The sequence below is a fragment of the Zootermopsis nevadensis genome, unplaced genomic scaffold (genome assembly GCF_977971745.1).
Source record: "Zootermopsis nevadensis isolate Lab colony 2312 unplaced genomic scaffold, Znev_1.0 Znev_ptg000012l, whole genome shotgun sequence".
In the NCBI taxonomy this organism is placed as follows: Eukaryota; Metazoa; Arthropoda; class Insecta; order Blattodea; family Termopsidae; genus Zootermopsis; species Zootermopsis nevadensis.
This window is the reverse complement of record NW_028259144.1, coordinates 2,671,494-2,698,305: the sequence shown is the minus strand read 5'-3', so window position 1 is coordinate 2,698,305 and position 26,812 is coordinate 2,671,494. Positions and strand designations below refer to the sequence as shown.

At 37.8% G+C, this 26,812-nt stretch overlaps 1 protein-coding gene across 19 annotated transcripts in view; it reads left to right on the top strand.

Moving 5' to 3' along the window:
• LOC110838759 (phosphatidylcholine:ceramide cholinephosphotransferase 2) overlaps positions 1-26,002 on the top strand; it is a 61,557-nt gene extending 35,555 nt beyond the window's left edge. For 9 of the 19 annotated variants that reach the window (XM_087347584.1, XM_087347583.1, XM_087347585.1 and 6 more), the window contains 6 exons: positions 15,717-15,933; positions 16,502-16,718; positions 17,074-17,281; positions 17,935-18,209; positions 19,108-19,283; positions 19,436-26,002. In XM_087347584.1, coding sequence (XP_087203710.1) covers positions 15,718-15,933; positions 16,502-16,718; positions 17,074-17,281; positions 17,935-18,209; positions 19,108-19,283; positions 19,436-19,591 — 1,248 coding nt within the window. In that variant the 5' untranslated portion in view covers position 15,717 and the 3' untranslated portion in view covers positions 19,592-26,002. Of the gene's footprint in view, positions 1-5,310; positions 5,435-9,355; positions 9,737-9,778; positions 10,231-10,259; positions 10,419-10,448; positions 10,624-13,788; positions 13,919-14,605; positions 14,823-14,978; positions 15,447-15,540; positions 15,573-15,716; positions 15,934-16,501; positions 16,719-17,073; positions 17,282-17,934; positions 18,210-19,107; positions 19,284-19,435 lie in introns of those variants that run through there. The other 10 variants (XM_022082310.2, XM_087347581.1, XM_022082315.2 and 7 more) reach the window with 10 other exon arrangements.
• The last annotated feature ends 810 nt before the right edge of the window (positions 26,003-26,812 follow it).

The following is a 26,812-nucleotide window of genomic DNA, read 5'->3' as shown; positions in this document are numbered from 1 at the left end:
CTCCCCCGTACCTTTCATCTCTATGGACTTCTACTGTGTGGGGTGTCTCAGTCGAACCAACCCCCCCGTACAGTTTTCAGACTGGGGTTGGAGCATGACGTCAATGTGACGTCAGCGTTGGTCGATATCAAAGCAACCCCCGGAATAATTCATACCCGTTGCGAGAGGAAATTCGTTGAATGGCACGGGGTTGAACTCCGAGACACGTCCCATTCTAATCAGGACCTCGGGATGGCATGGAACACGACTGATCTGTTACCTGCAATAGAACTGTTTACCCGTTGTTTGGGGATTTCCTGTCACAAGGCGAGAGACGGGCAGTGTCTGGACAGGAGTATGGAGTGGCTTGTGGGGTCCGGGAGGCCGGGGTAGCATCATGGGTTGAACTGGTAGGATATATAAGCTGGTTGTATGATGGGTTGGGTTGTCCTGGACACTTATCGGGTGGTCGTGGGGATGTCCTGGAGAATTACAGGAATAATCCTGGAGAAGTCCTGGAAGGTTATTTGGTAGTCCTTTAGCGGTGGAGTGTTTGATCCTATGCGGGTCGGTTATTTGAGATTCGTTTAAGTTTGATTGGGGTAAGTTTCATTGAATTATGTTGCGTTTTGGGTTATTTTGGGTTGGGTTAGGTTAGTTTTAGTTAAGTTAAGGGTAGGTTATATAAGGTTGTTTTACGATGAGTGTCCTGGACACTTTTCGTGTTCATCGGGTGGTCGTGGGGATGTCCTGGAGAAGTGCTGGAGAATTCCAGGAAAGTTCCTGGAGAAATCCTGGAAAAGTCCTAGATTGGTGTCGGAGAAGTCCCGGAGACGTTATGCGGAATTTTTTTGTCTTGTGAAATTATGTGAGCAGTTTCAGGTTAGGTTGTCTTCCGACAATTTCTCCAGATGCTCCCTGAATCGCCAGATGTTCTAGCGTCATGGTTTTCAAGCTGTGGTGCTTGAATGATTGGTAATATCTGACTTTTCGCAGATTGTGGAGCGCATGTGAAGGGTCTGCAAGATAAAACTGACGACTAAAAATTACGTCAGGAGATAAGGCTTTTATTATTCTTATTCTGCCAGGATTACAGTGACAGTTTCATGGCCCTTATCATGCATAATTTCCCTCAAGGTGAACACTGTGAACGCAAATGGTTACGTAAATTTTACTTAACTACTCCTCCACAAGAACAATGAGCGGGTTAGCGCGGAAGTCACAGATTTCACTTGCTATACAACTTAATGTCGTCGCGAATGACGCTAAGTTTTTGCTATTTGGTTTTGAAACCCATTCTTGTCCGCCGCGTCTCGTCTGTGGCATGAATGTTTTAACGTCTCCGAGTGCATTAAAAATAGGTTTAGAAGGAGGGTTCGTGGGGTGAAATTGGCCGAGATGCTGCTTGTTTTGTATTCCGTCTGGGTTCGCCAGGACTAGCAGCATCTGAATAAAAAAATCTTCTCTGGTCGTATCTACTGTTTGCTTCGAGAACTTGGCGGTGAAAAGTCTTTCCGATACCTACTTCTTCGAGTCTCATATGGCCTGTGGTCAGTCTCCTATTCTAGAAAGGCGTGATACAGTAGCAGATGATTCTTTACGTGTTTCCCCCTCGTATTAAAAATGGGTCTTGGTCTTTGTAGCAGCGGATCTTAGTAAGGATATTGGTCTTATTTCCTGACGAGTCTGGAGGAAATTATGTGAGTGACTCGCGCCTGGAAGTTAGTCGAAATGTCATGTCGCACTAGAGGGTTATGCTTAAGTCTTGCTGATACAAGAACAAAATCTAATAAAGTTTGGTGCAAATCAGTCTTTGGAATAAAAGGCTTGCGTTTATTAGTGTATGGTGGTTATTATAATAAACACTTTAACGTTTCTTGTAAGTATAGGTAATTTAAACAGAGAATGAAAAGGGAGAGAAGGAATAAGAGGAGATCAATATGTAGATGTATGAGAAAGATAAGTGAAAGCTGAGATAAAAATAAAATATATAAAAAAATGAAGGTAAGAAATGTGACGGAAATAATTGAATTAGAAGAAGGGAGAGAAATGTAGAAGGAACACGTTGATTAATAAGGAAAGAGAGAAGATGTTAAATAAGAAGACATTTTCTAAAATGCTACCAGTGGGATGAACTGTTCTTTTATAATCCGATAGAGATAGCCCGCAGTAGTAACTAGCACAAGGATTAGAATTGATTATTTTTTATGACTTTCGTGACTACGTTTAAACTTATGGGATTTTCATGAATTTCCTGACGTACAGACGGCTTCTGAATTTCATGTGATATTTCTCTCCATTGAACGGAATGGGATTTTCTGTTTCCGATACCGCCTCAGTTAAGCAGACGTCACTAGTGGCAGCATAATTAATCACATAAAGGAGGTCACTTATGAAATAATAAATAATTTTTCGGACGTCGTAAGTTATTACTGCCCTGTCGTTTCATTGATTATGTCATTTACAATGCGGCTAGACTGCACAGCAGTTCTGCTTGGAGTCAGGAGTCCGTGACGTAAAGATTACTCGTCTTCTAGTCGTAGAGTAGAACGCACAAATGCGTCATCCTTTGATATACGCACGAACATGCTTAAGAATAAACTGGGAAGAGAAATGTCAGGGAGCTAGTCCCATGCCGGGTTTCGGTCTGTGTGTACAGATTTCAGAATTATTTGTTCCATTCACACGCATTGGGAAAGACATCGTGTAAAACTGGTAATGTGTAGCCAGCTGACATGCAATGAATGTTAAGAAGCTGTGAAACTTATCTAGTTTAGTGATGTAATATCATTCACTATGAAGAAAATATCTGAAGAAATCTGTTTGTCCACCTCATCTTTATATATCTCTGTTTATGTATCTGTCTGATTGGTGATGATATTATAGATTCTGGCGCCGTGTAAACTCGTCGTTGGATGCCTTTTCGGAGAAACACACTGTCTCCACCTTCAGCCCTGACATTTACCGACGAGTTTACACGGTGCCAAAACCCAGAGAAACACTATCATCCTCGCCTTCATGAAAAACTCAAATTTCATATATTTATCTATCTGTTCACCCAATTATCTCTACTTATCTGTCTTCATCGAATGACGTATTATCAGTATGTATGCAATATTAAATTTTCAGTATTTATTCATCACCAAGTTTCCGGCATTGACGTGGCTTTACAATATGGTATAATATTTCTTGTCGGTTTGTTCCAGCTTTCAATTTCTGTCAAATACAACAAATTTCTGTCTACATAAGATTTCTGAAAATTCCCCGTTGCGACCGCTGCGTCGTTATGCCTGAAGTTTTCAGTTGCTTGTACACCCCTTTGCCACGTAACATCCCGAGGTCCTGTAACGACCGTTAATTTGGTAGTAATCTGCATTTAGTAGTTAATTGGATTTTTGAGGTATCCAGGATTTCATCTCGTTTCACTTTCTATCGGCCACTGTCAGTGGCTGCCTCTAGTTCGAGACTTGCATTTTGCACACCATATACATTCAGGCCAATCAGTGGAATGAAGGTCACGCTAATTGGACAAGTACAGTTAACAATCTGTCCTAATGTTGAGAGAAAGTTGCACAGGATTGCCCGTAAGCCTGTTGTCAGTATCGAGAAGGAAACTGCTCGCTGTTGGATTTATCAGTTTCATTCCAGCGAGAGATCACAGGAAATATATACGGCCACGGGGCGTAACTGAGTAGAAACCTTCCTGCCCTGATGTTAGGGACGCCGGATTTGGAAAGGCTTACGATGATAAACTGTATCTAAAATAATTGTCATGTCCGTGACAACACTTTATCGTCAAAAACAGACCACGGGTAATTTTACAACGTAATTCAAGCCCTTCAATGCGCCTGTATTTGTTTAAGTATGTAGCCGGCTTCACTTATTTTACGAGAATAATAAATTGCGGTATATAAGTCATAAATCACTTTGTTTTGTAATGTTTTGGTATTATTTTCCTGTATATTTGTAGGAAAATCGTTGTACCTTGTGTAAGAAAGCGGGAGACGTAATTCCCGTAAAAGAAAAAGCATTTCCTTCTCCTTAAATCATTTTATTTGTTATGCAAGGAACAATCAGAAATTATGTTTAAAAGGCAAAGTCGATGTTTACAATATTGATTGAATTCTCGTGATGGATAATATAATACCATGAGATTCGAGAACTATTTTGCGCAAGTCGGTCATCAGTGTTACCACCTCGAGAATGTGAAGTTCTATCAGGATGGTATAACACAATATAAGTGATTGCAAATTACATGTCTGTGAAAATGTCCATGGCATAACGTGAGCACAAAATGTCGTCTTTTCCATACAGCCGTTCTCCGTTGAATTCGAACGGATAGGGGGGTTATTGGGTTGACTTAGGTTAGGTTAGGTTAGGTTGGTCACGCACATGCGCAGTACATCATGCGGAATGACATCATTATTTTTCTTCACGACGCCAAGAAACAAATATAACATAGCAGAAAGAATGGATATCACTTCCTTGCCAAATTTTATCAAGATTCTTGGGATGAAGTTTTCTGTTGTACATAAGAAGTCAATGTCCAAATACTTAAGATATCTTTATGCAGTGAAAATGTGGCCTAGATATGGCAGGCGTAACTGAAATGTCGGAAAACCCACTACAGTTTTATCAGATCGTGAATCAGATTCTGTGTCACCAGAATATCACATTTTTATCAGCATTTCGATATGATTAAAGAATACTTATATCTTTATTACCACCTGTTTGCCATATATTGCATTCTTCTGCACATTTTAACCTTTGTCGAGGCCGCTTATCAGGTAATCACTGGACAACCCTGAAAACCCAGCTGGCTAATCAGCACTGTTTATCATTTGTTTTGATCTGCAGTGTAAATTGTAAGCCACGTGTTTGATGCCTGTTTGTTTGTTTTTTATTAATAGTTTGCCAGTAGAAATGAGTGAGAAGTTGTCTTTCTAACAGCCACGAAAATAGTTTGACCTCCTAGAGAGAGGTAGCAGGATTGGCGTAGAAAAATTACGTAATGATGAGCTTCATAATTTGTGTTAAGGTGAATAGATGGAGGATTGTGAGATGTGTTGGTTCATGTAGCACTAATGTATGGAGAGATGAAAAATACATACAGAATTATAGTTCGTAATACTTAATGGTAACGACGTCTTGCAATGTGTAGGCACAGATGGAGGTATGCCATTAAAGTGGATGTTAAGAATCTGTCATGAAGTTGTGGATAGGGTTGAATGGCGGTCTGCTGCAAACTCGATAAACTTTACCAGGTGACCGACTGTAGAATTTTTAATGTGGTGTCTCGTGAGATCTTGTTTGCAGTTTCCTTTGTTGTAGTCGTGGGCTGAATACAGACTCTGCAATCCGTCGAATCTATTGTCTCTGGCTGCCACTGAAGACGCAACCTGTGACGTAATCGCTTGCATATCCTTGGAGACGTCTCCCAGTATTATCATATGACGTAAGAGAAGTGCCCCTGTTGGAACAAACCTGTTTTATGGAATGAATTTATTTAATAACATGTTTTAATGCTTTGGGAGATGTATAATGAGGGTAATCGAGAATTTGTCAAGGTCTCTGTGAAGACTTATGCCTGGAAGTGGTCGAGGAATTAGTGAATATTTGTTTCTAAAGAACTCTGCTCCGCAGTTAATATAGAACAACAACTGTTTGATGTGCTGAAATCATTTGACGTATTTTTACCGTCAGTATTTTCAAAATCCGGATTCTTCTTAGAGACTGAGACGTAGGTGGGAGGTTAATATTAAAATGAAACTTAGGTGCATCTGTCGACTTTAGTTTTCTGGGTGTGGACTTTTGAGATAGATACATCGACGTTTCGGAAAAACAGTGTCTTCACCTCCAGTGTTGTCCGTGTGTGTGTGTGTGTGTGTGTGTGTGTATTATTTCTTACAATAGAATTCGCTTTACATCGGCGTTGTTGTTATCGATTTGTATAATAATTCAGTCCGTACCGCAAAGAAAACACAATACTTAACCATTACAAATATAAATTGGTTAATGCTGTTTAAGGAAATTAACGCTGCTTATAATTAGAATCATACGAAATCCATAAGTAATAAATATATGATTGTTGAAGCTGGCGGTACAGATAGTTACCATTGCGCTAGTTATGTGATGGTTTGTTGCACCACTGTGCCTAGTTCGATACTACAGCAACCTGTTGCAACACTTTAATCACCCATCACATATCAGGATGTCACGATGGCGTGTTCTTTTCATATGCCATGTTTAAAATAATCCGAACTTAAAGGTACATGGCTTAACGAGTCTTTAGCTGACGTCAAATTCGTGAATATATCCATCTTTAAACTCTTTTTAACGCTTGATGAACAGAATTTTACTAAAAAGTAAATGATTGTAGTATTTTATTTATGTTGTGGATTGTAATCTACTAAAAACTAAAAAAAGCAGTAACAACATTATGAAAAATTTAGGAAAGGTTCCATTTCACTGCCACGTTTAAATAAACAAATTGTTCTCAGCTGAAAGGAAAAATATTTCGATGCGTGTTGCCACATTTCTATTAGTTTTATGTTTAGAACTAGTAACAACTGATGGCGATACTTGATAAAACTTGGTCCAGCTTCTTTTCCATTTCCGTCTGTTATAAAAAATAATTTCACTGTTGTTTTTAATGGTTGCGAAAATTGATCTCGTGTTAAGTAAAGACCACAGTCAGAGGATGCTGCAGAACAGGGTGCCCCGGGGATGAAATGGCAGGAGTCTGGAGAAAATTGTTGAACGAGGTCGTCATAAATTATATTCTTCTCCAAATATTTTTAGGATGAAATGGACGGGGCATTTGGCGCTCATGGAGAGATGAGAGACGCGTACAAAATATTTGGTTGTGAAGTCTGAAGGGTGGAGACCACTCGGAAGACGTTAAGCGTACATGGGAGGATACTATTAAAATATATCAGCAGGTAACAGGGTGTGAGGCGTGAACTGGATTTCTCTGACTCAGGACAATTTTCTGTTGTGTTCTCTTTCTTATTTATAACAAGTCCACAAGAACACAATTTTTGTAAAACGCATTTCAGTATCATTCCACCTATATTTATATCTCTTACGTGGTCGCTTTGCTGGAGGCTTTTACATCAAATGTATGTATATTTTTCATTTTCCCCAAAGCGTGCTGTGTGCCCCACCCATGTTATCATTCTTGAATTAATCTCCCTAACAGTATAATGACACGCGAAAGGTTCAGGATGTGATTATATTCAGTTATTCTCCCCGTTCTGTTACTTCCCATGCCTTGGGTTTAAATATTCTTCTAAGAAGGCTGTCTCTTTGTTACAGGTAAGTAAATCGGATATGCGGGTTTGCGGTTAACGTGGTAACATAGAATACCTTTACTGAGACACTTTTGATATAATTGCACTTGGACGTGCGATGTCATTGATAATATTTGAATCGTCCTTTTCTAATGTCTGTACTTCGGTGATCTAATTTTATATAAGTAATACCCAGTAATTATGACATAAAGTTCATGTGTGCCTTGTGAGATCTGAGGTTTTCACGGCGGTGGAGGTGGCGTTGATGATCTGCGTTTTGAAGCTGTGTACTTTCGTAGGGAGATACGTTTCGGAGAAATGCAGTCTCCGTCTTCAGCCCTGATGATGCAGGCAGTAGGAACCTCTGAAATATCTGTAAATTTCTACCAGATTTGGAAAGCGGAGCATTCGAACAGGACAGTTATTTTAACGACATGCCTTGATTTTACATAATCCGAAAGTTAACTGTGCCTATTTTAATAAAAAGTTTTGTGTATTTCTTGTTTCCTCAGTGTCCCTCTCCAAACCCGTCCGTCTTGATTAAATGCTGCAACGATATTGGGGAGAAGAGGACAAAGCCTCGTTATGTAATTTTCTCCGTTCTCTAGTGTCTCCCCCTTTGTGTCTGATCCAAATTTTGTCTAATTCGATTAAAGCTGGCCATCTTCTTGCGGCTGGCTCGCCTTTCTCGTGTCATTTAACAATGAGGATGGCAATGCAGCGTGGTACTCGGCTTTTGTAATTGGCGATAAATTTCATGAGTTATAAAAAAAACTTTCAGCGCAATTCCTTTTAATTCCAAGTAATTAATTGTAAGAAAAGAGGGTTGAGGAAGACCACGTCCCTTCTAATTGACGCTGATGCACTATTCATAGACATTCTTTGCGTCTCGCCTGTCTTATCCAATCCACTTAACCTCATTTTGTTGCTTTTAAACATGTTTTACAACCTAGAGTGCGTATACCATAGGTGGCCGTTCTTTCTGAAACATAATAAATTAACGTTTTTAGTTTAGTTTATGAAGATGGTAAATATGTAAGGTTTGAGGTTTTTATGGCATTTAAGATGCCCATGTTGGTCTTTGGTTTATGTCGCGGTGTGAACTTGTAGGCAGATACAATCAGCTCAGAAGATGGAGGCAGTATGTTTCTCCAAAACGTTGGAACCTACCTAGAAGACAATCGGCGTCACAAACATTAACTCCAGCATCGATATTTTTTTTACATTTTGTCTTTAAATAAATTGTACGTATTTAAAAATTAATTTAATTTATTTAGTTCAGAAATAATTCTGGGATTAATCCATTGATTTGTCTACAAAAATAATTATTGTGTTATTAAAATATCAGTGTTGTCGTTCAGTAAGTCGGCTATTTGAGGTTTCATCCGACGTCGTTTCACAACCTTCGTTGTCACCTAAATAAGCGGACGTCTCTTGCTCGTCACAGTATGTAAATGGGCTAAAGTTTTAATTGTAGTTGAAGCTTTCGCCTCGATTTAAGTAGGTTTCGAAACGCTTACGTAAACAACGTCGTTTACTCGTTTGTATATTTACTTTTTTAATTATGGAAATTAATATTTCCACCAGTTTCTGTCAGTTTTATTACCGCATTGTATCCCACAGGGAAGAATATCATTTTCCTAATTAAAAATAATTAGCCAACTTCAACATTTACTTATACGTTTAATTCCATTAACAAGCACGAAGGTACAGTGAAATTATAGTCCCAACTTTTTTAAAAATCGATGTCCTATTTAAAAATTAACGCGTAATAAAGTCGGTCGTTACATTGACAGACCCTGAAACTCGACAGAACATGGCTGTCCTCGACAGAGAGTTCATGTTAACACCAATTCCAACATACGCATTTGTATGATACGGAATGTACCATTTAAAACGCAACCCCACAACAATCACACACTGATAATGAGATCAGAAACGGTCCCACCCAATTATAATGGACTCTCCCAACGTATCCAATGAAACTCGAGACAATGTCAGCCTCGTTGCTAGGCCGCTGCTCGTGCCAGTTGCGCAGAAGCTGTGCGCGTGCGAACATGACGTGTACACGAGCAGAACGTGGGTTCATTCTCGAACGTTGCTTTTCATCGGAATAGTTTGCTGCTGTTCGTGAAACATTCAGCAGTGCGTTTGCTGACAAGGGAGTGCCGAATAAGACATGGACAGAATATCGGGAAACAGGAAGCTTTCGCCTGTGACAAGTGCACATTCATCGCGTGAAAAGCCGAAATTGCGTCCTTAACTTATTTAAAGCAGTGCCTCAGCTACAAGAATGTATTGCCGTTGAATTTTTAGTTGCGTTTTCAATGGATCGTTCTGTAGTTTACTAAGCGAAGCAAGTGGAGTGTGTGTGCGTATTTATCTGGCTCAGGTTATGGACCGGTAGCGAGCTGTTGTGAACACGGCAATGAACCTTTGTGTCGGGGATTTCTCAATTAGATGGGGTAACTTAGGTTTTCAAGATGACCTGTGACGTGTCCCCCCCCCTTTACCACAGGAAACAAAACGTAGACTGAGCTGCTTTTTTATTTCCAATTGTGGAATGGGAGTTATTTCGATATCTCGAATATCATTTTATAGTTCTGTCGCAGGATCGTCCACTCGTTTGTGACCTTTGACTTACTGCTTGTTTACGGACTGTTCTGCGTCCTTTGTTGGGACCGTATTCAAATCATTGTCATGTCTTGGCAAGTGTACTTTCTGTAAGCTGTTGAACTTGTTTACTTACAAGCAGCTGCTGCACGCGCGAACTGTACAGTTCAGTTCCTCTATTATGGCTCAGCCTTTTTTAATGAATCAGCAGTTCCCCAAGTGAACACCGAGAGATTACCCTGCTTTAAGAAATTGTCTTCATGAGAACCTCAGACATCAAGGCAAAATAACAAAATAGACACCCTGAATGCCATTCGTCTGTTCACAGAAGTTTGTTGTTACCCAGGTAGAGCCCCGATGTTATTGTGCGTGACGAAGCAAAGTTTTTCAGTTGTGGAAATAATAAATGAAGTTCAGAATTAGTTTCTTCATACTTTCACAAGCAGCAGTAGAGTTTCTTCTTTATATATTTTCAGAAACAGAGTTTAGGGCTTTGTATTCATATTTCAACAATGGACAACGTAAATTTGTTAGGTAGGGCATTTCGCTTGAACTTCTACGATCCAGATTAATTCATTATTATTGAATTGTGTTGGAACAAGAGACACTTTGTTGTGTTGGATACAATAATTCGGTTAATTTTCAACTGATGATGGTCCTAAGAATGAGGAAATAACTGGTGATAAGTAACATTTGCATAGTGAGGAATTTTATCGTCTTTATTTCAGAACGTTCCCAGGTGAGGATTAACGTGGCACTGAGCTTATCTTCCCTACGTTGTGTCTTTCTGGAGTCTGTTTGCTTACAATTTAACGCATTTTAACATTTTTAATCCGAGTGGTAGCCCTGTGTACCACCTGCATTAACATTCAATAACTTTGCATCTCACCCACGTGATTGGGTTTCGTATGTTTCTCTCTGTAAACAGCGATTTTATTTTCGTTAAACAGTATTAACCGATTGATCTTAGTCGTGGAATCTCGTTGTGTTTGTAGGGACTGGAACTGCCAATATTATTTCGACAACCTTCGGCCCTCAAAGGGTTCCTGAGTCTGCTTACGTAACACCTACATCTTTTCACTTGTCTCTCACGTGCAAAAAGGAGCGAGATCTTTCTGTGACGTCGTTAAAATTACAGTGGCGGTTTTGTTTCTTGTCGAAAGTCGGGAACTCATGCCAATTTCATGGATTTGTTTTGTCCATCGTAGTGACGGCTTGCCTTATAGAATCTTCACCCGGAGACCGCCTTTTATGACTGGGTTTTTTCGTAATTGTCCGAAGTCCCATGAGGAAAACGCAAGATTAGTACCGAAACAAAGACTACGACCGCTTCCTTCCGAATTCTTTTGTAATTCATTATCCTGTCACCCAACGCTGTGTAATCTGGGCGTCGTTAAATATAGACTACAACTATATAAGCGTTCCACGCATTAAACTGTGTCGTATTTCGAGAGTTAATTATATATTTACCTTCAATTTAAGGAACAAGAACATTTTTCATACAAACAAGAAAACAGGCAGGCTGTTGTGAACACTGTAATGAACATTGTTTTATTAAAATGCGGGAATTTTTAATTTTTTGACTGACTATAAATTTCTCAAGAAATTTTAATAAATTGAGGATAAAACTTTTTTCGTAGAACCGGTTCATGTTAGGCCGGTTCCTTCTCGTTATTTTGCATTGCATGTCGTATTTTTTTTTCTAGGTGCTGAAAATCTGATTCTGGGTGTTTTATTTAGCCTGTAAATGAAGCAGACGACTGTCAGAACTCGAACAGCTGTCCCTTCAGCGTATTACCAAAGCAGATGGAAGGAAGACCTTACTGATATGTAGCATTCTTTACTTTCCTTGCGTCGTTCACGGATTTGAATCTGACGTCCGTATAAAGAAAGTCCTTAAAATAGAAAAAAGATTTTCATTGGAATGGCCTATAAGCTGCAGAATGTAACAGACCATAACCAAGAAATTCCTCATCCGTAAAGCCTTGTGTTGAAACGTTGTTTAAACCGCAGAACCTGTTTGAAATTGACGTATTTCTCCTTTTACTTCGTAGGACTAAAGAAATATGCTGGCAGTGCTGAATATTTTGTAGGGCGGAAGTTGTAACACACACGAAGAAAATTAACAGGAACTTAAATTCCAGGAATGTTTGCCTCATGCAGATGATAATCTTTTGTTTTCTCGTCTGTTATTGAAAAACTTAAAGATGTATAATAATTTTATATAGCCTTAATTATCACCTCTTGATTTGTATGAAACTTGGTCTCTCGCGTTAAGGGAATGAAACATTGAATGTGAGGTTTCAGGTTCTCACGGAGGCGAGAATGAAGGTGGCTGTCTTCTTGTAGCGTCGTGTAGTCTGGTAGACGTTTCTCAGGTTCTTGCTAACTCCATCATCAGAGATGTGATTGATGATAGCAACAAGTGTCTCCCTCTACTTCTGGATTTTCCTGGTGGTCTCTTCCCTTCAGGTTTTCCAACGAAAACAATTATAATAGTTTTATAGCCTGCATGCTACATGTCCTGCCTATCACATCCTTTTTTCTCACCCTCATATACCTTTCTGCTTACAGTGATAACAAAATTTTGAATAACATCGGAGAAGGACATTTATTTCGCGTTGTCGCCATGTTTGATATGGTTTGTGGTGTCGCGTGTAACCACTACAGCTGAGGAAACCGTAAAGCTTTTAACGTAGGAAGGCCCCCCCCCCCTCCTCTCTCGCTTGAAATTCTAGATTGTCCGTACGTCTCATTGACCTACTCATGTTCTTCATTCACATCTGGGTTAGAGGCTGTCAGGTCGATTTGGGTATATTTGTCCTTTTTAATGGAGCGTGATAATGCATTTTGTAGCGCTTATACCGACATCTGGCGTCCCACTTCGACACGAACCACTTCATGTACCTGTAAATTTTATGTATTTTTTATATTAAATTAATATAATGATGAAGGCTGGCCCTTAAGAACCTGAAACCTGACCAAGTTTAATAGGCCTTAACTGCATAGTCTTAATTAAAATCCTGTGAGTTGAAAAACGTCTGTTGCGAAGTCTCTAGAAATTCGTTCAGCGGAGCCCTAGTTGAAATCATTATTTTGCATTTTAAGATGAGACGTTATGACGTAATAACAAATAACTTAATGAGATTTCAGTTTACACAGGGGTCTGTATTTATCGCATTTGGAGTATATCCCATCGCTTTGAAGTGGTAAACACTCCAGACGTTTCTGACGGACGTTGCAGCTGGTTTCCTTCAGGTTCCAACTTTTCCTGAACAGTCAGCCATTGTTACCATTTTTGAAACGATTCAAAAACCGGAAGACACGTACATTATTAAGTCTTAAGTAGTTATTCTGTTATGAAGTCTGTTGAATAGTAGGCCTACTGTAAGAGTATTACATATTTCGGAAATTCAGTTAGGCCCAGTCTTCAATTTCGTTGCAGAAAAAATTATTTTGTATTTAATTATCAATTTACATGAAATTGTTGGGTTATTTCTTGTACTAGAGTAACGCGTTCCTTCGTAATATATCGAATGAGTAGTATTTTTATTATCAGTTTACCTTTTTGGTGTTGGTACTTCAAATAGTTGATAACGTCTTCTTTCACTTTTCTTCATTTCTTAAATAGTTCTGATGTTTTAGTTCTTTACGTCGCTGTTCGGAGGCCAAATGTCAGTCAAATATTCATTTTCAAGAATGCGATGTGTTGCTTCTGGAGCAGTGATCAAGCGACTGTCTTTGTAGTTGGTGATCTCGTCGCTGTGAAGCGTCATTTGTTTACTCGGCATTGTTGGTATACCACACAACAATGCCGAGTAGACAAATGACGTAACATTGTTTGGCGACGACGGGGAATCACGAACTAATGCGGAATAACGCACTGAATCTCTATTGTTGTCAGTTTTGTTGATTTCCATGGTTGTCGCTTTTGTTTACAAATTGGCTTATAATGGACGTGCAATCGTTATGGGAGAATTAATATTATCAGTAAATGCCTTAAACGGACTACAATGTAGCCTGAACAGTAAATGGTAAATTTATTTCTTGTATAGGCTTTGGTTTAAGTTTAAATGCAGCTTTTTAGTAATACTGGATTATACGTGTATTTTTCTTAACTGCAAACGTCTTTGTTTAACCATTTTCAGCAATCTGTTCTGCTTTATGGAGGCTGTGTATGTCTGTAGTTACATGGATTTAACATATTTACATGTGTTTGCCCAACTTACCTGCTTGAATGTGAAGTGGTTTAATGATGTGCCTTATAATGGTGTGGATCATTGTATTTAAATATCTAAAAATGTGTGGTTTTCAGTGTCAGTCTTAGATTCAGGCAACATTGGTGTATGAATGGAACTGTGAGAGAAATTTAAAGTTTGTGGCCTTATAGATTGTTTTTCAGTGTGATATCTGAAATGGACTTCATTTTATCAGTTTATTGGTTTCAAAAATTAGTGGTTTCTTGAGTGGTTGATAGGTTAAAAAGTCGATGCAGTTGTCCTGTAATGGCAGATCTAGATTCTCGTAGTACACTTCGAACTGGCGTAACCTGATTTTTATCCAGTGCCATTGTACCCGAAACAGATGCAACAGTGGCTTGGTCGTGTAGAGCCTCGTTTGTGGAAACGTGATACAGCATGTGTTGGATGAACTGCAGGATTGGTAGACATGCACTTATTTTTTAATCTGTCTCTTTCGAGCTACAAGCTCTCTTCATCCGATAATCAGTTAACTGTTCTATTTTATTAAAATTTTCTTAGCTCATTTAATTCCAGAGTCACAAATTATGTTATGTTCAGAGGAGCTTCTGCCGAGGGTGGTTTAATTTATCTCCCTGTGGTCGGAGGCACTAAACTCTTCTAAAATGTTGGTCAGTATCTACTGACTTCACAGTGGTATATCCCAGAAGATACTCATCTTCACACAGTGCCTATCATTGTAAGAACCTCAAATCTCACCATATTTTTATGCTTTAGTTGTTAAAACTGGAAAATGGCCCTTCTTATTGATAGTTATATCTATAAGTTCCTTTTTTTAAAAAAAACCAGCATTATTTTATTTCTGGATAGTAGCCAAAAACAGGGATTCCTGGAAGAAAATTATTTGGGAAGTCGAGGCCCGCATCGGGCTGTAGAGCTAATGATGATGATTTTATTTATGCAGTAATTAATAAATTCCATTGTGCAAGTGATTATTTATTTACATTATTTTGGCATATGAAAATTTTATTTTGGAAAAAAAAAAGTTTTGTGGGCGTTGGCTGCATTTGCAGCCTTTGAACTCTTCATTGAAGACAAAACATTTTTTGTTATCAGGGGCTGTGGGCAAGATCTGAACTGGGTACCTATGAAATACGAGTAACATGAATTGCTTCTGAACTAACTTTCTTAGTTTTAAAGAATATACAGTTTTTTTAATAAAAATAAGTGACCGTCATAGTCATATTGTAAGACTTGTGAAGGAAGGTTATCCCGCGGACTTGTGAATCCCAGACATAAGAAGTGCAATAAGGGTGAAAGGTATGCAAGAAAGTAGGTCAGAAGATGGACAGCGGAGCTACAGGTGAGACTGACAGACAGAAATTGGAAAAACGATGTCAGCGTTTGTAGATGGAATGAAGGAGTGATAAAGTTAAACTCCACAAATAAATGAGACAGCTAAGGGCCTAGTAATGCAAGAGATTGAGTTGTAAGAAACTGTTTACAAATTCATGAGCTGAAAACTTGGGTGTTGTGTAGGAAATAGTTGAATTTATGAAAGTGCGGCCACTTTTCAGCATGTGTGTGTGTTCACGACCAGCTGTTTCAGAACTGTTGTGTTTTGTTACTGCAGGATGGTGTTGGACTCCAAGAACAGCGGCCACAATGACTATGGCAGTATCCAGGGTCACAGTAATGGTATTGGTAGCGGTCCGCTAAATTTGGATCATGCTGTAGATATCCCAGATGTGGCTCACCAGTCCTGTAGTGATGACACAGGGCTGCGTACTGTTAACGAGAACGTGCGTCTTACTCACAATATGACCCAGTCTGATCTTTACCAACGACAGGTCTGTACCAATGTTTACTTATCTGTCAGTGATCAGATTACATGGGTTTCCTAATTCCCTGTGCCGTTCGTTACTCTTAAGAGCCAATCCTGTGGCATGCTTGAATTAAATTTTATTACAACAAATTAGTGGAAGGCTAAGACATAACAAAAGTCTCAGAATGTATCTGCATTTGTCTGGAGTAAATTAGAAAAGCCTTTAAAATCATTACAGAGTACTTTTCTTTTCCCCTGTAAAATTTATGTTTATTACTTTTTTGTCTTAACTACCCCAATTTTTTAATATTATATAATCAGTACACAAAGCAAGTGAGAAATATCTGACATATTTTAAAGTCATTTAAAATTCTAAAGAATATTAATGTTCTTCATTGTAAGTGTGATTTCATCATTCATGCTCATAAAGAATTTAGAATGTTAAAAAATGCTTTACTAGAAACATCATATTCTCAAATTCTCTACTACTTTTACGTCACAGTACTGAGTTTTGTATTGGTCATGAATTGTGAATGCTCGTTAGTCAGGACCTGATGAATTTTAATGAGTATCCGAAAGTTTGTGCTGTGCAGCCGCTGCTTCCCCCTGGCACAAAGGGCAATGCCTGGACCAGCAGTAGTGCAGGAAGTATCCTGTCGCCTCCCATTGAGTACTACGATGAAGATGACAAGTCGGATGGACTGGCCATCCATCGTGGCAGCGTGCCAAATGGAGTCGTCAAAATCGATGTTCCGGCTCCTCTTCGAGAAGAACCACGGTTTCCCAAAGAAAAATGGAAAGCATTTATTGGTTTGTGTCTCACTTTCTTAAAATTTGACTTTCTTATAAGTGATAGATAATTTTGTGACATGGCCATGGCTTAGTAGTAGGATTTTGTTCATCGAACATAAGGTGTTCTGAAAGAAGACTGTAGGTCTTTGTTTCTGGAATAAAACAGTAAGAACGAAGACATAAGATGTTATCTAGTAAGATGTGAGAAAGCAGCAATTTTATTTAATTATTATTATTGTATTGAGTACAGATGGCGAAGACCATTTGTATATCCTTATTTTTCCAGGTACGTTATGTTTTTTCTTGTTGCTACCCTTGAACTTTTACTAATTCATGATAGATAGTTGTTAAAAAACTTGATTTTCTTGTTCAGCATTTTTGATCCTGACTGCAAGTTTTATGACAACCACACTGACCTTGGCATTAATCCATGAGCGAGTGCCTGACAAAGAAGTTGGCCCCCTGTCAGATATATTCCTGAATACAGTAGCAGAGGCAGATTGGGCGCTCGATGTTTCCGAGATACTCATCATGATAGCAACAACTGCGTCATCCTTTGTTCTTGTCTTCCACAAACACCGGTAAGTACAAACAGCGCCATTGCTGATTTATGTTAACATTCTTGGTTTATGAGCTTCTGCATGTAGGGCAGTGGTCCCCAAGCTTTTTGTGCCTACGGGTACATTTGAGAGTTTATGAGATCGTGGCGGGCACCAACCAATTAACAAAGCCAAATTTTCTTTTCTCTGGACAAATAAGATATGGACACCAAATAATACACAAAACAACACGACGTTTAATAATACAAGAAACCACGCAATCAAAAATAGGTACTTTTATAAGTACAATTATTATTACTCAAGTGGGAGGTTAGTGTGATGTTTGGCGCTGCATTTCGTCGGCCAGTTTTTCAAATTTTGGAGTGTAGGATGATGTTGCTGCTCGCAAACGAGCGTCAAGATGGGCGTCAGTAAGTTGAGATCCGCGCTTTGATTTTATGATGTTTGTGGTTGAACGGCCTTCATTATTCAGTATAACCTCTTTCCGTAACAACGCGGGCACCCACAAAAAGCCTTGGCGGGTGCCGCGTTGCAGATCACTGCTTTACATACTATATTTCAGTGATCACCAACCATATTAGTTTTAAGATTTGGAAAGAATGCTTTGCTATAAACCACATACTTTTCTAGCCCCTTCTTTTACCATATAATATTTGTTCTTGTAATTTTTACAGGTTCATTGTAATGCGACGGGTGTTCATGATTCTGGCAACACTGTACCTGATGCGTTCCGTCACAATGTATGTGACGGTTTTGCCAGTCTCCAGTCACAATTATTACTGTGCACCAAAGATGAATGTCACAAGCAGCGTGGTGGTGTTGAAGCGAGCGTGGCAGTTGATGATTGGTTTTGGTCTCTCGATTAATGGGCGACACATGTACTGCGGAGATTACATATATAGTGGCCACACTGTGATTCTTGTCATGAGCTATCTCATTATAGCAGAGTGTGAGTTGTCCTTTTTAACCCTTCCCTAGGTTATTTAATTGTGCTCTTTCATCTGCACAGGGTATATAGAATTACGTGAAATTGGAAGATGTTCTTGAATGGTAAATATGTAAGGATTTTGATAGAAATTTTTCAAAATACTGTCTTACCATCCTCTTGTAGATACTAAGGAACTTAAAAACTCTTCAGTCATGAAAGAACTAACCTTTCCAGTAAAATAAAGTTATCCGTTACTTCATTAAACATCGTCACTTGGGTCCACTGGAAAAAGGTAATTTCAGTCTTTATAGACCCAACTGATTAGGTTGAATATTTTCACCTGAGACGGAAGTAGTCAATTTCTTAAATGATTTGGGTTTTTTTAAACTTATGAATGAAACCAATGTCCATTAATATGCATCAGAAAATTTTGGGCTAATCTTACACGGGATTTTGTGTTATAATTCGTTACATTTTTACTCTGTATCACATTTCTAGCTTTGCCGTAACAAATTCCTTTTGCCTTGCGGAAAACAGTTTTGAGATTAAATTAAAATGAGTAGAGCAACAATTGTATGAGGCGGTTATGTTTGAGCACTTGATAGTTACTCATCTGGTCACAATATTTGTCAATTTTTATCACTGCTCACAAAAGCTCACCATTGGATCCTATCCTCTGCCAGTTAGTTTCCACCTTCGCAATCTGTATCATAAGATCCATTTTAATTTTATTCATCCAAGGGTTACCAGTCAATCTCTTCTCTTGAGGCGATCTGTCCAGTGACCATTAGTCATAAGTTGAGGAGAAACTGAAAGCCAAATGTGAAAAAGAAAATCTGTTTCAATCTGTTATATTGTTCGTGAGAATTTTTAAGCATTTTGTATTATAGTTCTTTAACCCCAGTGCTTATGTTAACAGATTCCCCACGAAGGTGTTTCCCCATCCATTGGCTGTCCTGGTGTTTATCACTGACTGGAATTGTTATGTTACTCTGGTCTCACGGGCACTACACCGTAGATGTTATCATCGCGTACTACGCCACCACCACTCTCTTCTGGATATATCATACTCTTGCCAACAATCCAAATCTTAAGGTAATTATTACATACTTTCAACTTTGTATTTATTTTCAATCCACACTTTTAATAAAAACTCTTCACCTCTAGAAACATTTTGGCATAATCACTCAAAATCAGTCCAGTCGTGTTTTTTATGACGGCTTGTTTTGTTTCTCATTTTATTGCAGCACAGTGGTCCAAATAACTTCCTTTCGCGGATGTGGTGGTACCCATTGTTTTGGTACTTCGAAAAGAATGTTGGCGGTCCGGTTCCGCGGCAGTACGAGTGGCCTCTGCCCTGGCCTCGCCGATGTCATGGAAAGCACCCTAATCGGGACAGTTAGTGAGAACTGAATCTTGGTATTTGCAGTTGTGGTTCTAAATATTTCAGTGTGTTAATGTGATTTAAGAAGTGTTATTGCACCTTGTGATGAGATCATGCTGATGGTAAAAGAGCTCAATGCAACTGCCATAGATTGTAGGAACAATCCTCAATGTATTTTGCATCAAATAATAAGAAGAAGAAGAAGCAAAGATTTTATGTATAGGTTATGTTGTAGGCTGCTGAAACCTTTTAATTATTGTGGCTATGGACTGAAAGATGTTAGGTGTGCCTCATTCCTGACAACAGATACCATTATTATGTCATAACATAAGCAGTAAGGAGTAAGTTATGAACTGTCAGTAGGTTAAGGTGCTGTATATATCAGGGTATGTTCTAAGCTTTTTAATAATAGTATGCAACATATTGCATTGAGAGATGGGACACAATCATTTGTCCCATTTCTTTTTGCTTACTCATATCCACAAAAGTTGATAATTTTGTTAGCAGCATCAACTTATTGTTGTGTCAAAGTGCTGCCATCAGTGTCACAGATGAACCTTGCTAAGAGTGATTGTGGAATTGTCATAGTATCTTTGGATGTTAGGGTTAATTGAGTGTTATGGGTTGGTAGCATTGTGTATAAGGTGAGAATGTGTTTTGTTTTAGTTCCAGCATTGTGCATTCATGTAATGTTTGTGTTTAAATTTTTTTGTTGTCATTTATTTATTTCTGTGGAGTGGTTAAGGAAATAATGGTTAATGGTTATGGAGGAGGGTGAGAGGGGTATTTGAAATAACACAGTTGATGGAAAGAATGGAATTAAGCCTGAAGATTGGTCCACACTTATTTCAGGTAAATGGTTATCCTGGATATCTTTATTTTGGTAATAATAAATTAACAGGTGTAAAATTTGTTGCTTGCATTCCAGTATATGTTGCAAGACTTTCTAATTTTGGAGTGCATAAATTGTTGACACAATAGTACATTTTACAGATACATTTAAATTCAAAGGCATATATTCTGTTGTGGTTTTATAACTTTTACAACTACCACTTACTTATTTTATTTTGTAAATATGTTGGTTTTACTGATTGCAGTTTTGAGAATTTCTTTAAAACAGTTGAATTTTAAATTAAAGTGTGATACTGCTGTCTGCAAATACAGGCATGTTGTCAACATTTTATGTTGCTGCTGTATGCTTACTGCCAAAATTTCTTGTAGTGTCAAATCAAATGCCATTTTACAAAACTGTAATGTGTTAGACATTATGGGAACAGCCAACCATAGTGTTGTCTCTCTCAGATCCTCCTCAAATCTCGGAGTTGAACTGTTCCTAAGCATGCTCAGGTCTTAACATTAGTTCTGCATGAATGGGAGATGATAGAAAGCAGATGAGAGAATGCGAGATTGAAATCGGGAAGTGGTGTTGCATAAAGTAAAATTTGGATACGTCCTAACTTCCACATCGAAAAATAAATTATATATATAATTAATGTTTTGAAGTCATTATGCTATAAAATAATTTTTTAAGAGGAAACCAAAGTTGAATGATTAATTTATAATGGAGGAAATTGAATCTTCACAATATTTATGATATATACACATAACTTACTGTATTGTGTATACATATATATTTTGTGGATCTGTGTTACTGTCTTAGAGGTTGGTGGATGTTAATAAGTTGTCATATTTATTGCCTTAGAAAACACTGAATGATGGGAATATTTTGTGCATCGTATTACTACTATAACACACAAAACGGGGTTAACCCAAATTTTAAAGTTGTGTTTTAGCATGTTAGGGAATGAAATATAATGTTGAATTACATGTATTTTGTATTATTATAGTTCTGTTGCTGTTATTGTAACACTATATATACATTATCTGCATTATTTATGGCATTACTACAGCAACTGTTAGTTTGTGTTATGTGTATGTGGTGGGTTTTTAAGATGTGATAAATAATTATACTTGCAATTTTTATTTGATCGGATATTTCGGCTTTAGAATGGGAGTGAGGAATACGTGTAACAGTTTTTTAGGACAGCGAAATTTTATGTGGAACAATAAGTTCAGGTTTTTGAAAATTATAATAACTACTATGACATATGTACTGATGAAACATAGGCAAAATAATAATTTTTAAATATGTAAACTTTATTATAAAATTATATTTTATGTTAACATTCTCGGTGAGTAATGCGCTCTAGGCCTGTTTTTCTGGCTTCTGTTATATAGATAATTCTCTCATCATAAGAAAACATGTCAATGTCAGAAATAAAAATATATATTACATCGCTAAACATGTCCTTCTAAGGCCAATAGTGCCAAAATTTTCAAACTACATAATTTTGCATGATAAATGAATATGAATAATATGCTATACAAAACAGAAATATTTAAATAACTATTTGAAATGAGTACATCCACAAGTATTTTCTCTTTTTCTGGTTGCTCTCTGAAATGATGCACTTTATTTAAAATCATTGCTGATTAATTATAACAAAGCAAATGATTTATTTAATGATGCTTCACACAGTCTGGAGATTTTATACAGAAATTACTGGAAATGCAAAAATTTGCATACAGAAGATAAACAGTCATGTAACATTTACAAATCTGGTCACAATGGTACAGTTTATAGGAATGTGAGGAATGTGAAGTTCTATGTGTAGAACAAATTACGATGAAGTCTCCATTTAATGATCTCCTGGGAAATGGTGTTTGCATACAGAATGACAGAAGTGATAATCAATGTTAAGTTAAGACTATATAAACAATATAAAAACAAATTCCATGAAGTGTCAGCAGTGATTAGATCACATATTGGCATACTTTCAGATTCACAAAAAGTCTCATATTCTATTTTTAATTAATTAATCTTGGGCTATCAGCCGTGTCATGTGGTTCTCAAAATGTTGGCGTTATCTCCATTCAGCCACTTGGCACTGCTGGCAGCCCGAGAAGAATTCATTATAATAAGTTGCCGTGAAAGCTTCAGATAATATACGTATATTCTATTTAGTTTATGAAATGAAAGGTTTCAGTCAAGGGACTTTCATGTTGGTAGAAATGATGGTAGCTGATGGGTCCATGTTACCAACTTAATAAATATGAATGAAGATTGTTTTGTAAGTAATATTTGAGGGTGTCATAACTTATAATTTTTTACGTGAATGCAGAAGGCCAGCAGAACAATTATTAATAGACAGTCCCTTCCTTTTTCCACATAATTACAAAATCAATAAGTCTATTGTCTCAGTAATGCATCATGTATTTGTAAGATTTGAGGTTTTCACAGCGGTGAGTATGAAGATTTCTTTCTTCTGGGTTGTTGCGCTGTGTAGTCTGGTCGATGTTAACCAAGGTTTCAGAGGTCGTATTGCTTTCGTCATCAGGGCGATGAATATTCAGACTACACAATGCAAGAACCCAGAAGACAGAAATCTTCATCATGTATTTGGTTCTTGCTGAGAAGAAATCAGGGTTTTCTTGTTTGCACGCACTGACACACCTTGGCTTCTATTTCATCATCACGCCATAAGTGTTTTTCTTCAGTGGTCCAAGGAAATGGAAGTTGCTGCATGATGCAGACTAATATGAAAAGGCAAGCCATTCCCAGAAAAACAGCTTCAGGAGTTGCATTTTAACACCTTTTGTATAGGAATAGACACTGTTTTGGAGAAGGATCGCTTTTTTCTCTGTGAGCAGGCCTGACACCTTGTAGGTGTCACAGTATTGTACCTCAGTCAGTATAGTGACTAGGCTGGGTGACTGGGGTTCGATCCCCAACTGGGGCAGAGGATTTTTCCTCTAGCCTCTGTGTCATGTCCAATGGGTACCGGGGTCCTTTCGGGGGTAAAGCGCAGCCGGGGCGTGATGCTGACCACTCACCCCCACCTGGTGCCGAGGTCAAGAAACAGTAAGAGCTATACCTCTGCTCTCCCCCCCCCCCCCCCCCAAGCACCTACATAGGCGTGTAGCGGGACACTTTACTTTATTTGTGCTGCCAAAGTTGAAAAAAAAATACTTGTGATGTGATGGTGAGATGAAAGCCAAGGTATTGTTCTCTGTGGGAATCAAACAGGTAGCATCTGCTGGGACAATAGTCTCTCTTGCTCTAGCAATTATGCGGACAAGTTGAAGGTTTGTTCACTTTTACTCGTTGGATGTCTGTGTTGAAATAATAAATACAGAGGTTACTGTCTACTGGGATGTTGGTAGAATTTCAGTGGTGCTGGCTGCTCTGATGATGGAGGCAGCAAGCACCTCTGAAACGTTGGTAAACTTGACCAATGATGACTAGTAGCCATTGTGAACATGTGAAATGTTCCCTTACAGTTACCTGAACCCATTCTGAATACCCACACAATGTAAGACATTGGGTTGGTTTTCATTTCACGTTCTGTTCGTTTTTCGTATGTGCAAATCATTCTGCTCATTGTCACAAGTCCTCCTGATTTAAGCTTGTTACTTATAATGATGAAGCTATGGGTTGGAATACAGGGGTTCAATTCTCAGTGGGGGCAAGGATTTTTCTCCTTGTCATTGCATGCAGATTGGTTGTGTTATCCATCCAGCCTGTTTTCCACTGGGTAACAGGACGTCTTTCCCCAGAGGTAAAGCAGCCAAGGCATGTGACTCATGACTCACTTCCATCTAGTACAGATGTTGAAAATGTGTGGAGCTGTACCTCCATTCTCAACATGTCTTCATGCCATGGCTCTTAATTAAGCATAGAAACAACTTTACCATTTTCAATGGTCTGGTCCCTAGAAGGTAAAACACATGACTGTGAAACATGGATTGCAATTCCATGTATTGAAAAACCCCTAGAATATGGGGGGGGGGGGGTGCTCAGAAAGAAATAAGAGGCTATTTTCAGTGTTTTCTATTTCCTTTAAGAAAATGTTCTTGGGGTAGGAGAGTATGGTGGTGTGATTCAAAATCAAAATTTGATTGAAGTTGAACTAACTTGAGTCCCTTTCTGAAATAGGTTTGTTCAGAGTAATTGAATATGTTGATAATTTTGTAAAAAAAGAAAAACATGTACAGTAGCATCTACTATAGTTTGTTATTTTTTTTAATGGGCATAGCTTAGTTTTAGCTTTAGTGATTATTAAGTGTGCCTTGTTGGATATTGTCCACACCACACAGTATGTCCCAAAATAAAATATGTCACTACTAGATGGCTCTGTAGTGCAAACGTATGTAAACTCAGTACTAGACTTTTGATACATCTGCAACTCTCACTATATAACCTGTGCTGTTCCCACAGTGTTGAAAAATAAATTACTGAAATGGTTTCTTTTCATTGAAAGGAAACCTGGATTAACTGTAAATTTTTGTGTCAGTGAACCCAAAGCTGTCTTTACGTGTACAGTATTTCTCTTTATTACAGGTTCTAGGAGCTGTTTTTAATTGAACGTACGGGATCATGTCCTGCATTAAGTTATTGACATTTGGGATTTTTACGTTAAGCACTTCTCACTTATCTTCTGGGCATGGTTCAGTATTAAGGAATAAAAGTAGTACCAACATTTTAGGGAAACCTGCTGCCTCGTTTTTGATCACACATCTGTTCTCTGATTTTCATTTAGGCTTTCAGATAAAATAGTACTCTGTATGAATGATGTGATTTGGGTATACAGACATTGTTTATCTCGGTTGTGACATTTTCCACATAAAATTTTGACATGTGTAAGAAATGGCATTTCTAGTAATGTGACTGGCGAAGAGCTGGGTAGCCAGGGTTATATTTCTAGCAAGAATCTTTATGTTTAATACCACATCTAAGAGTATGAAGCTGACCTACAGTTATCTACATTTAGCGTTGGTCTAGAATGCTTGTAACTTTATCTTCACATGTATTTGATCTTCGTCTTTAACTCATTTTGTCTTATTGTCATTTGAGACGTCAAAATCATACATTTACTTCACATTCCGCTGCCTTTTGATGCGTTTTATTATGGGCCATACTGTTCAACAAGAAAACCTGTCTGCCTATTTCTAATACATAGTCTGTTAAGTGTTTTTCCAGGTGTGTATATAACTTGTGAGATAGCTACTTCCAATTTTAAATGTAGTTTTACACTACTTATTTTCTGAGAAACATTAAATGGGTTCATAGAGCAGAAAACAATAATCCTTCAAGAGTGACTATTTTTATACAGAGTCAGGATGAAAAGTTCTGATTTTAAAGTAGTTATTTGGAGGTATATGTTGTGCCATGCCATTTGAGTATTCCTTCTTCTTGTAAAGAATTTTTTGTTTTTCCTCTGGTGCCAGATTTTTACCTTAAGTTTAAAATAAATTGTCCAAATGTGTATGTAATATAAAAGTGTCCCTAGATGAGCAGTGTGGAAAGAAAAAAATAAATAAATTCTTTGAATAAATTGACATTCCGCTAGAAGGGAGTGTCTTGATTAAACTTGTCTTCTCTGTTTGTAACTTGTATGAACCGTACCAACTTTTTTTAACAGGTCATAACAGTTGGAGCAGATTAAAGTTAGGAAGTACAGATATTTCATCTTACATTTTTCTATCTAAAATCTTAGAGATTAAAACTACAATTTTGTCTCTTGTTTATATTTGTGTCAGTTTGTTTATAATTAAATTTGCAAGGTGAAATACAGTAATGGAAAAAACACATAATAAGTGTTTTACGGTTTGTACTCTTCACCAAATATTGTTAAACTGATTAAATCAGAGAATGACATGGGCAGAGACCACTTGGAAGACCCAGTAATAAAAAAGAGGATGATATTACAATTGGTCTTGGATGATTGATATATGAAGGACTGAATTAAACTGGCTTTTGATAAATTCCAGGCTTTAGTGAATTTAGAGATCAGCCTCCATGTTTCATAAAAGGAGACAGCTTGAAGACCTGTACAATGGAGTCATTAATATTATCACAGTTTACTTATGTTTGTAGAAACCTGGTTTAATTGCTGAGACTACAAGCTAGAGAAAATGGATTCTTTTCCATTATATTATTCTATTTCTTTTAATTGTTTCATCACTTACCGAACCTTGTGGCACAGTCTTCTGATAGTTATTCATTTGTTAAAAATATTCATGTTATGGAATTCATAAGTTCATTACAAATGCTGTCACTGAACTGAGCCATTTCACCTTCGTTACGTTGTCTGAGAAAATTAGCATGGCTCAGTCTGTTTATATAGATTGGATGACCCAGCATCCTATTTAATGGGTATTTGGAGGCGGGGGTCTTAAT